General features: G+C 42.7%; 1 protein-coding gene across 1 annotated transcript; it reads left to right on the forward strand.

Annotated features, from left to right (window-relative positions):
* The first annotated feature begins 350 nt into the window (after positions 1–350).
* GPR37 (G protein-coupled receptor 37) lies at positions 351–11,844 on the forward strand. The gene is made up of 2 exons (XM_062491031.1): positions 351–1,061; positions 10,883–11,844. Exons 1-2 carry the CDS (start codon positions 351–353, stop codon positions 11,699–11,701), a joined length of 1,530 nt encoding a protein of 509 aa, XP_062347015.1. The 3' UTR covers positions 11,702–11,844.
* The last annotated feature ends 334 nt before the right edge of the window (positions 11,845–12,178 follow it).

A 12,178-nucleotide genomic window follows, 5' to 3' on the forward strand; every position in this document is an offset into this window, starting at 1 on the left:
GGCGGAGCGCCGGGGGGGGTTTCTCCCGGCTCTGCACTTGCTACATTATTAACTCGGCGCGTCGCAGACGGCGACACAACTTTCCGGGTCTGCCCGCGGAGTCGGCGACAAGAGGCTCCTCGCCGCTCCGCTCCTCGCGCTCCCGGACCTCGCGGCAGCGGGAGCCGCGCTCCGGCGGCAGCGGCGTCGCGGCTGCTTCTGTCCCGGCGTCGCGGCTGCTCCTGTTCCGACGCCGGCCGGGCAGGCTGTCCCCGGGAGCCGGGTGGGCATGTCTCCCGCTCCCAGCCCCGCCGAGCGAGGCGGCCGCCGGGTCTGAAGGAGAGCGGGTGACCCCCCGCCGCCTCCCGGCCATGCGGCCCCTCCGCGCTCCCCTCGCCCTGCTCTGCCAGGTGCTGGGTGCGTGGGCTGCCTGCGCCCTGGCCCCGGACCCCGTAGCAGCGTCTGGGCCGCCGGCGCCCCCGCAGCGCGCTCGCTCGCCGCCGGCCCCTCCGCCCCTCGCCCCGGGCCGGCGGACGGCCGCGCCGCTCCCCGGGCGCAGAGCCCTCCCTCGCGGGGCCGACGCCGCACCCGGCGGAGCGGCGGGGCCGGGCGGCAACTGCGCGCCCCGCGGGGCGGCGGGGACCGGGCGGCGGCGGGCGCGGAGCAGCGAGTCCGGAGCCGGCGCAGCGGCGGGGAGGGGCGGGGCGGGCGGCCCCCGCTGGCTGCCCCTGAACGGCTCGGCCGGCGGCGACGGCAGCGCCGGGGGCCGCGGGAACGCCACGGGGCGCCGCGCCCGGCTCCGCAACCCCTTCTACCCATTGACCGAGGAGTCGTACGGCGCCTACGCCGTCATGTGCCTCTCCGTGGTGATCTTCGGCATCGGTATCATGGGCAACATGGCAGTGATGTGCATCGTCTGCCACAACTACTACATGCGGAGCATCTCCAACTCCCTGCTGGCCAACCTGGCCTTCTGGGACTTCCTCATCGTCTTCTTCTGCCTGCCGCTGGTTATCTTCCAGGAGCTCACCAAGAAGTGGCTTCTAGAAGACTTCTCCTGCAAAATCGTCCCGTACATCGAGGTAATGTCCCTGGGTGGGGATACGCGGACCCCGAGCTCCTCTCCCGCCGCAAGCCTGAGCCGTGTGCGGGGCCGTCATTGCTGCCCGCCCGGGGACGTCCCGGTGCGCCTTGGTTCGGGTTTCCCGGGAGCTCTTGCGACGGAGCGGGGCTCCGGCCCGGAGGGAGCGGAGTCGGCAGTGGCCGCGCCGGGTCCAGCGGCACCGGGATTTCCGTGGCTCCCGCTGAGTGCGTCCGGCGCTTCCTGCCACCCGCGCTACTTTGCCTACTTTGCCAAAGTTTTCTTGTTCCCTGTGACCATGAAAATCAAGTGATCCTCTCAGAATTAAAGTTTTTTGTGAAAGCGGATGAAGGGCTTGAGTGGGATCGCTTGTAAGGAGATGATTGTAAAACGGACCGTCAGTGGGGTAGCTGGGCTGGTTTTTATTTATTTTTTTATTTTTACTTTTTTTTTTTAAAACATCAGCTCCGTTTAAACTGCAGCTTCTTGGCAGTTGTTCAGAGGCTCTGTCAAAGAAGTTCTCCGACAGCTGGCCACAGTCCTGCCGGCAGTGCTCAGGTTGTCTGCTTTATTTATTTACTGGAACTGAACACTGAGGCTTGCTGCTAGGGTGGTAGCCTGGAGTTCTGGCTGGCTCTGCTGTATTCCCACAACCTTATGTCCAACATTATTCTGTAACTGAGAACAAGGGAACAACTGGTGGTTCTCTTGTCCTAAGAACAAGCTACTAGGAAAAAAAAACAAACCCAAACAAACAAAAAAAGCAACCCCCTATCCCCCTCCAAAAAACCCTCAAATACCCAACCTGTAATTAATACAGAGAGTATCTGTTTCAGCAGCACATTAATACACAGTAACACAGAATTAACTGTCAAATGATATTATGATATTTTAAAGTTTTAGTAAACGTGACCTTGTGTAGCCATAAAATTGCCACTGGTTCTTTGGTCTGTTTAGTTTATTACTGGTGGTATTGGACAATGGTGGAGCTGTGCTGCACTTAGTTGACTTCTAGGCCAGTACTATACCACTGCATTAAAAAACTCAGAGTACACTTAATTGATTTGCATTTAAGAAGGCATGATACAGTAAATGTGTGTTTATTGAGAAACTGATAGTGCTTAAATCCTTTAAAATTCCTGAAATGGATTCTGGGGCTGCTGTGTTAACCAATAAAATAAGTAGTAATGTTTTAAAAGTAGCCATTTCAATTAAAATAGTATAGTTTGTGTTTCAAGGACTTTCATGTGACATTTCATGCTTCCTAACCCTTTTTTGGTGCATCCACATGCAAAGTTGAAATAATTCTTTGTAATGTCAATTCTAATTAAAAATCAGTAATTTAAATTATTTGTGTGGCCACAATGTTCCTCAAAATTAGTTGCTTATGCTTTGCAGCTTTGGGCACTAAATAGTTTGTCAAACTGAAAGTGGTTTAGCTGAAATGTAGTTGCTGAAAGTCAAAACTGTAATCCTGAAAAACATTCAGCTGCTGCTATACCTCACTGTAATTTAATGTTACCTTAGTTTTTCACTTTAATGTTCTGTGGATGTCTAGAGTTCATCTTATTCAAGAACTCAGTCAAGTCAGGATGAACTGGTAGCTTGGTCCCTGTGTTAGGCTTAATTATTACTGGTGTCTAAAAAGGAAGCATTTTCCTTGTCCTTGAGGAAGTACAATTAACTTAGTTCTAAGGTACAAATATAAAGAGGCATAGCCTTAGGGTTCTGTGTTGCTTCCAGAATTGTATCGTTTTTGTTCAGTGGTTGTTAAATATAATACCCATGTATGTAAAGTATATTCATCACTCTGAGATTGAGAGGAGTAAGTAAAAGGCTGGATTTCCCTCTCTGTAAACTGTGGAAATGAGTGGCAGATACTGTAGACTAGTGGATCATGACTCTCTACAGTTCACCTGGAGCCTGGAAAGAAGGACACTGTCCTATAAATCAGGATTTGACCCTGCTGAGGCAGAGAAGGCAGTTAGAGCAAAGGTTCACCTCTTTCCAAGTGTTGTTCTAACCTCACAGGCATTACACAGTGACACTGACACCACCAGGAGCAATGCAGATGTGTAGCGTGTCATGAAATCCATCCCATGTGCAGCTGCTGCTCCTTGCTCTGTCAAGGACTGTTTACAGCGCTGCATTCATCTGACAGCTGAACACTCTCCCTTTTCCTTTGTATCTCACCAGGGCAGGCCCAGCTCCTTCTCACACAGTGGGAAAGTGTGGAGCCTTCTTAGCTTTATGAGAAGATAGCTTAGACAGCTATCTTCAGGAGAGGTTTCCAGACCTTTGTGGAATACAAATAGAATCATCTTCCTGAAGACACGCATTTTAACCTCTTGTCTGTGTTTTTTATAAGTTTGCACAGTGTTTAGTTCTTTTAAGTGTCTCTTGGTTCCATCTGTTTTCATCTCTTTTTGTTGTTTTTTTTTTTTTTTGCATATGCTGTTTAGAGAGCTACATATCTCAGCCGGGTTTGCGGATCCAGAAATATCTCAAGCATCAAAAACCCTTATTGGCTTGAGTCTTCTGTTGTACCAGCTTTTACTTTCAGTGCTAGAGAACAGGGGATGATGGTTCATTATCCACAGCAAGTGCTACGGTGATCACAGCATTTTAACATAATTCAAGCATGCTTTGTGTTGTTTGAAGGTTTCAAGTGATCCCAGGGATAAACGTTGAGTTTTCTTAGTTCAGCCTCTTGTGGCAATTGGTTTTTATTTGTGCTGTTTAATGGATATTGTGCAGAATTCCAACAAAGCATCTGTTGCTAGTGATAACACATATGCACACACAGTCTGGGGAAAATGTTTTACGATATCTTCCTTCACATTAAATATAGGTAAAGACTGAGCTTCTAGCAGTGGAATGTCTCCACAAATTTTTTTAAGGGGCAGTTTATCCATACCTAATAAAGATCTTCTGTGACAAATACAGTAAGTAGTCATTTCAGCCATATATTGTATCCCAGTGTGGCCACTTGTAACTACTAGTTTTGAGTGTCCTGAAAAGGAAATGAGAAGGGAGTTAGAACAAGTGATGCAGCTACTCTGCCTGAAAGGATGTGTGGAGATGTGCTTCTTCTCTGTTGTTTTAATATTCCTGAATTTTTGCCACTTTCCTGAATGGTTCAGAAGTTTAGGTTTTGGTATGCGTGTCCGAAGTGTTTACCTGCACATTGTGTTTATTTTGTCTTTCATATACTTTCATCAGTATTCCTCAGAATCAGGAGACATGAGGTAAATGACAATAGAAAGACAAAGACTTTGGCTAATTCCTGCTGATGTGGAATCCTTTTGGGTTTGTTCAAAGCGCACACAGTCTTTTGAACAATATAGCTCCAGTTTCCCTACTTAAAGATTTATTCTAGGCCTTAACAGAAAGAAATATAAATGTAGACAAAATCTGTACTGTTACTGTGTTTTTAAATATTTTACATCTGTTGGTCATGTGAAGTTGCAGGTTTTTTATTTTATTTTAATGCTGAAAGCCAGTAATGAAGAGATGAAATTAGTTGTTTAAGGCCCAGAGCGACTTGCACAAGATGACAAATGGATTGTGTCAGGTAGGACTAGAAACCTTCTTTCAGGCTTAAGAAGGAACTTTGCTTGAGCTGTGTTGATTTTGCTTTTGGAGATTGCACTAGAAGCTTTATATGTTTGAGGGAGTCACATTCTATGCCAACAGATTGAATCAAGCTACTTATAGCAAAGTAAGGATTTAGAATTGAGGAATGGTCTAGCATGAGAGTTTGCAGAGGTTGATTTACCATCCTGTGCAGTCCAGCACAGAGCAAGAAGTTGCTGAGGCCAGTGGATGTTACACAGCCCTGCATTCAGTGCTAGTAAACATGAGGCCCTCTGCCTTTCCCATACACCTCACAAAGAACAGGACAAAGCTTATGATGTCCTCACCTGGACCATATCATGCATAAAAGACTGTTGTGGTTCTGTAGCAGGCTGACAGTAAAAGCCTTTGAAATCTGATGCCCAATCTCTGCATGTGCTTTTGGCAATGAATTTGTGGCATCACTCCTCTTTCTGGTGGGCAAGTTCCAGCTCAGGAAAGCTATCACAATTAGTATTCTTAGTGGAAAGCATAAGAATTGATTTGGACTGAAATATGAATTACTCTATTTCCCTGGAGCTGATCCTCCAGGGCAATTTAAGGTTAGGCTTTTTCCTATTTCTCTCTTTTACTTGTCAGTGGTAAGTAAGAAGCACAGACAAAGTGGCTGTTCTCTGCCTGTTCCAAAGCTGTCAGAAGAAATCCCTACTTTAAGTTTCACTTTAGGGAAGCAAATACATTTTTTATGGGAGTTTATAAAAGTTGTGTATTATCTGTCTTTTCTGTGTCTTTTGATGTGTGGCATTTTCTTTATGTCTCTTCCTTGTCTCTAGTCAGAACTGTGCTCCTGAACCTCCAGTGAGTCCTCTGGGTCATAGACAAAGACACTCAGAGATGTTTGCAGTTTCAAAGCTTCATCATGAGAGTTTTATAGGACAATGGCTAGATGTATCTTTAAGTGAGCAAAATATCTTCAGTGCTTTTCACACAATAAATAATTTGAAACAGAAGTGTTAATATATCTCTGCCCTTTAGGTATTAATGTCACCATTATAGTAGCTGCCACGTTGGCTGTTCTGTCAGTCTTTCTTTCCTCTGCAAATCCTGTCCTCAGGATCTTCTGAGTTTTTGCTTTTGGCTAAACTTTGCATGTGGCATTTCAGCATGGAAATGAATTTGTGTCAGAGTAGGTTTAAAATTGGGTCAGTAATGTTGAAGTTACGTATGTGTGGAGAGGAAAAGGCATCATCTGTGATACCAGCACTATTGACTCTGCTCTGAACACTAGCATGTCATTTCTCCATGTGACAGGATTTTTCCTGCAAAAAAAGGAAGAGGTAGATTTCAGGTAGTAGTTCCATATTGCTACTATTAATGATTAGTGCCTTGTGTAGTGTCATGAGAACTTGATCCTCGGTGGAGAGTGACACAAAAAAGGGAAAAAATGTTAAATTTACCTATTTGGTAAATATTTGGACTGTTTTTCTTAGGTGTTGTTTTTTTTTTTGTTTGTTTGTTGGTTGGTTTGGTTTGGTTTTGTTTTGTTTTTTTTTATTTTTTTTTTTTGTTGGTTGGTTTTTCTTGGGAGTGGAGTGGGACTTTTTTATTAAAAGGACAGAAATAGTAGAAAAATACTACATAATTGCAATGGGTTGATCTTTTATTTTGCAGTAGTCTGTTCTTATTACTGGACTCTGTACTGTAAGTGTAAAATAACACAAAAAAGGTATTGCAGTCTGTGCTAAATTTATTTATTTGTCTTAGAGAAAACTGACAAATCTACAGGAGTTCCCCTGGTATGTTGCATTAACATGTTTGAAAGCTATGAAATTTAGTGTGGATGTGGAACAGCCATTAATAAAATGCTAAATTATAATGGCTTGGGTAATAAAAAGTCATTTATATGATATAACAGGAATGGATATACAGAGTCTATGGGGTGTCACTGACAGCTCAGAGGTGGCTTGGGTATCCAAGTAGTCATCAACCTCTTCTGTAGTTCAGCTTTCCTGTTACAGTGGGAAAATGTTTTGAACACCCATCTTGTCTTGTAACAAAGGAAGAAAGAGTTCCATGTAGTTGTAAGAAATTTTTTGTTATCAACATAAAATATATTCTGTTTTAGAAAATTCAGCTTCAGCTGGTAGAAGGATCCACATCTTGCAACACCTTTATTTTAACTTGTTCTGTATAAACTTAGTCTAGGTTGTTTCCACTCATTTGTCCATCAGAATGGTCACTGTCACTTCCAGCCTGGAGCTGCTCATAGCTGGTTGGTTTCCATTCTGTTACATTCACTGTCTTTTGACTTAAGTAACTTTTGTGTCTCATAATAGATTATTTTGTAGATAGCAGCAATGTCACTTCTTGCTCTTTGTCTTACTGGATGGAATGACCCAATCTCTCTTTTATATTCACTTACAGACTTTAGTTTTTGTTGGTCTTTTCACCCAAGTCACCTTTTCTGATTTTGTTTCTGGTTTTCATTACTTTTGACTAGAAATTAGCGGGACAAAACTGGGTGTTATTTCCACAGCCATAACTCACTTTAACACATCTACACAGCTCTGCTGGTCAGCCAGAGGCTTTGCTCCTGGAAGCCAGGGCCAAGAGCTGTGGGATCACAGCCAGGAGAAGAAGTAGGGCACGCCAGGAAATGCCTGGGAACATTTTGGTAATTGTTAAAGTTTGTGAAAAAGGAACCAGTATGTTGGAAGGATGGACAGGAGAACAGCAATTATGCTGAGCATTTTGTGAGTTTGCTATTGTTCTCTGTGGCCTCAGCTCCCCAAATCAGTTTTGACACAGTTGACTAACAGCTGGTGAGCTAATGACCAAAGTGCAGTGTCTTGAAGGGGCATCGCAGTGTCCACTAACCCTGTCAAGGCTTTTTAAAGAGCAACAGTGTATAAAGAAATTCTTTCGTAACAATAATGACTTCCTCTGTGTTTGTACGCTGTAGCTGGTAATCTCTTCAACAGCAATTCTCTTCCCAAATGGTCTGGGTATCTTCCTCAAAGCAGATTGATGGTAATTCTGTTGGAAATCTGGGGACTTTTCTGATTTCACGTAGTAAGAGAAAGCTGTAAAATGATGCCATCCTGAATGTCTAAAGACTGCAGGAGAATCTTCACTGAACAGAATGGAGATAAACCAGACAACTATGTGATGATCGAAAACTACTGAGCCTGAGTTGCCCTTGCCTTGCCTCATTTCCTGCCAGGTTGGTGGAATTAAGATTGCAACAGCATATCAGGCACTCAGCTGTTACAATAAGAACACCATTAAACTCCGTGTGGCTTTGCACCACTTCACGATTTGTTAATTTATACTTTACCTTCTCCCAGTCAAATTAATGACCTTAGTTCTATAGTTGTTTCAAGGCAGTATAATGCTAAAAAAGAAAAATTCTCTGAATTCTTTCACATTTCCAGCTTAACTCTAATTACTAGTATAAAGTATAAAAGTATATACTATAAAACTGGTATGAAGAGACACACCTGAACTGAAATTGTGTGAACATGCAGAGTGCATGTCCCAGTTCTCACCCATGGGTTTTGAGTAGCACCCATTGATTCTGCTGGCTATTACTCATAGTCTGCTGTGTGGAGTAAGGAATCCAACCCTTGAATTGCTCTACTGCATTTAAGCTAGTCAGCTGGAGTGAATCCATGATCATCTGCTTGAGTGTTTTTGTTTGGTTTTTTGTGACCTTTTCCGTGGCATCACTAATGCCACTAATATACAGAAAATAAGAAACTGTTGCTTGTTCCACGGAAACACTGGCTTTGTTCAGCTTGTTTCATCAGTAAATCCACAGGAAGGTTTTCAAAGCCGCCTTCCAGTATTCTTAGTTGTTTCCTCTTGCTCTATTTCCCTGTTTTAAGCCTCCAAATTGTTGGTCAGTTAATGTGACAGGAACCCCGTAGGTTACGTTTGTTCATGGCAGACATGTCTTCTTTCATTAGTCCAGCCCTACCAGCTGCAGAGTTTTAACGTCTCAGCCACTGTGGAGCAGTCTGTTTGCAATGACATGCTGAAGCAATACAAGTGTCTGCGTTGGGATGGGGGGAGGCTCACGCCAGAGCTGAAAGGGAACATCTCAATGAACAGACATTCAGGTTTTCTTCTTTCGCTGATTTTTATTTCAATCCCGGTTCATTTCCAGATCTCAGTTATTTCACTGTCTCTTGTAGCAAGCTGAGTCCTGACCCTTTTGTTATTCATGTAGCATGCTAAGGCTAAAGGTTTTGCTGTCACTAAGAGATTTGAAGACTGCAAACACATTAAAATGTTTTGGAAATAAAGTTGCTAATCTTGAATTAAAAAATCTGACTCTGAGATGTGATACTTCATTAGTGAAGCTTATCACTGTTCATTAAGATTTCCCTGTAACTACTTTTCTTTAAATACTTTTATTTTTTGCTGTATTTTCCAAGCTTTCTTTGAATCTTGTCAGACAATTTAATTTCCAAATCAATGATTGCCTCTTAAAAATGTTTACAGTAGTGCCTTGTCATTATTAAATATTTCTGCAAATTAATTAGTAAGAGATTGCATCCTACTTATTCCATCTTTTAGGAAACTGCTTCAGAGAATTCTCCAAACAAGCCAACATCTTACAGTTCTTATCCCAAGTCCCTAATATTTTTTCAGTGATAGTCAGTTTTTGCAATCTGATATAACCATTAAATATTGAAGGCTGAAATTAATGATGCATTTATATAATTGTGCATAATTGTGCAATCTGTCTTTGCAGAACTTTTTTCAGAGATGCATAAACAGTATTATTTCAATATTATGGTGGAAATCAGAAAGTGTGTCTTAAAATCTGTCTATATGAAATTTAAGTATAGCATTTCACATCAAATTTTGATAAGCAAAATCATTGTGAACTTCCTAATACGACTTTAGATTTCACAGTTAATTGCACAGATATGGTTCATTCATTATAGAAAAAACATTCTTTACATTTATTAACAATATTATTTAACTTCTTTTTTCCTTTTGTATCAACACATTTTCAACATAACACATGTATGCAAATCCAAGAAAATAAGTGAATTAAAATTCAACAGGGCACTTAGTCTTTCTCCAATTGAAGTTAATGGGCGTTCTGCTTTAAATTTTAACTGAAGTTGAATTTATTGTTAATATAATTAGGTCAAAATGTATATAGTCTTTTTGCAAATTTCTTTTAGGAAATTGAATTATAAACAGGATAAAATGATAGGAAATGATGTTTCATGACAGCACAAGATTTCTGTTCATGCATAGAATAACGATTATTAAAGCTAGAGAACATAATCATTGCTCTGTACTTGTTCCTCACAGTGTATAATTGACAGCTCTCTCCAATCCATCTTTAAATAATTTAAAGAAAGAAACTTCTTCCATTTCTTTTGGCCTACAGTATACTCTCCCACAGAATGTTTTCAATAAAATTCAGCCTGGGTTTTCCTTGAATTTTTTCTAAAGTAATATTGACTATTGGTTATATAGAGCCTAACTACTATAATGAAGATTAGTTTTCCACAGGCTCTGGAAGTTTGAGGATTTCAAATACAGTTTCTTTGAACTCATGGTAGGGGGTGACTTTATGTGCCTATATTCCATCAAAGTTTCACTTAAAAGTCCACAAAAATAGTTGTTGGATCCTACTCAAGTCAGTAGATGCCTCATCCCCAGGTTTTCTAAGTTTTGTAGATATGGAAGTTTTAATGTTTTGATCCCCTGCATGCATGATGAACTTGTTATGTGGTCATAACTTCTGCTGAAGGAAGGCTCTCCTATCTCGCTCATGTTGACTTAAAATTTCAACCCCTGTGGTGGAACCAATCTTTCTGAGAAACACCCCTTAGAAAAATGTGGGGGAGGAAGCAGTTTAGTTTTAAATTTTAGTCAATTCCTCTATATTATTTTTCCACTCACTGTTGCACAGATGCTTGCCTGGATCTCCAGAAGAGTTTGACACCAAGCTGGAATAAGAATTTGTTGGCAAAAAAATAGAAGCATGTACTCTTTTTGGAATGCATGCTGGATGATATCTCAGCAAACACTAAAAGTGGTGCTGTCTGTGAAGCTTCTTTTGATGGTGTTCAGCACCATGGCGCTCAACTGCTTTTCTTCCTTCTCCTCCCGCCACTTTTTGTTTCTCATTTTCTTTTCCCTTTTCTCCTCTGCGTTTTTTTCCCCCTCCCCCAGACAGCACCTGTATTAACCTGTGCTGCCTTTCCTCCTTCCCAGGTGGCCTCTCTGGGAGTCACCACGTTCACGCTGTGTGCTCTGTGCATCGACCGGTTCCGTGCCGCCACCAACGTGCAGATGTATTACGAGATGATCGAGAACTGCACCTCCACGACGGCCAAGCTGGCGGTCATCTGGGTGGGCGCCCTGCTGCTGGCCCTGCCCGAGGTGGTGCTGCGCCAGCTGGCCAGGGACGACCCCGACTACAGCGGCAGCCCCCCTGGCGAGCGCTGCGTGGTGAAGATCTCCACGGCACTGCCCGACACCATCTACGTGCTGGCTCTCACCTACGATGGGGCACGGCTCTGGTGGTACTTCGGCTGCTATTTCTGTTTGCCCACCCTCTTCACTATTACCTGCTCCCTGGTGACAGCCAGGAAGATCAGGAGGGCAGAAAAAGCCTGCACAAGGGGGAACAAGCGACAAATTCAGCTGGAAAGTCAGATGAATTGCACGGTGGTGGCTTTGACAATTTTATATGGATTTTGCATTATTCCCGAAAACATTTGCAACATTGTGACTGCCTACATGTCCACAGGGGTCTCTCGACAGACTATGGACCTCCTCCATCTCATTAGTCAGTTCCTTTTGTTCTTTAAGTCCTGTGTTACCCCAGTTCTCCTGTTCTGTCTCTGTAAACCTTTCAGCCGGGCCTTTATGGAGTGTTGTTGTTGCTGCTGTGATGAATGTATCCAGAAGTCTTCCACAGTGACGAGTGATGACAATGACAACGAGTACACCACAGAGCTGGAGCTCTCCCCGTTCAGTACCATCCGTCGTGAAATGTCCACTTTTGCTTCCGTGGGGACTCACTGTTAATTGTCCTTAGGACATAATTTCCTGTTAACTTTTTCCTTTTTCTTTTTTTTTTTGCTTCATATTTTTCTTCTTGTAGCAAAATGCTTGAAAGCAGATCACTGATAAAAAAACCTACTCTTGAAACCAATCTGTATTAACAGTCATGCTTTGGAAAATAATTTGTCTGGTTACTAAAAGGAAAGAGAGAGAGAAGGAGAGCCAGCACACAGTTTTAAATCATGAGATTTTGTATGGTGCTAGGATTTCATTGGTTGAGAAGGAGGATCCATATCAAATCCCTTTTTTTAATTATGTAGTGGTGTTTTTTTGTTTTTGGGTTTTGTTTTGTTTTTTTTTTATAATCACTGTAAAATGCTTATATAGACATTGTGGGCTTTGCAAGGTGTTTTCATGTAAAAGACGTGGTGGAAAGTATTTGAAAGTAGTTTGAATCCAATTATTGTACACTATTTTGAGAGGACTTGGTCTTCAGAAAAT

This window comes from Cinclus cinclus, chromosome 4 (genome assembly GCF_963662255.1).
Source record: "Cinclus cinclus chromosome 4, bCinCin1.1, whole genome shotgun sequence".
NCBI classification, from domain to species: Eukaryota; Metazoa; Chordata; class Aves; order Passeriformes; family Cinclidae; genus Cinclus; species Cinclus cinclus.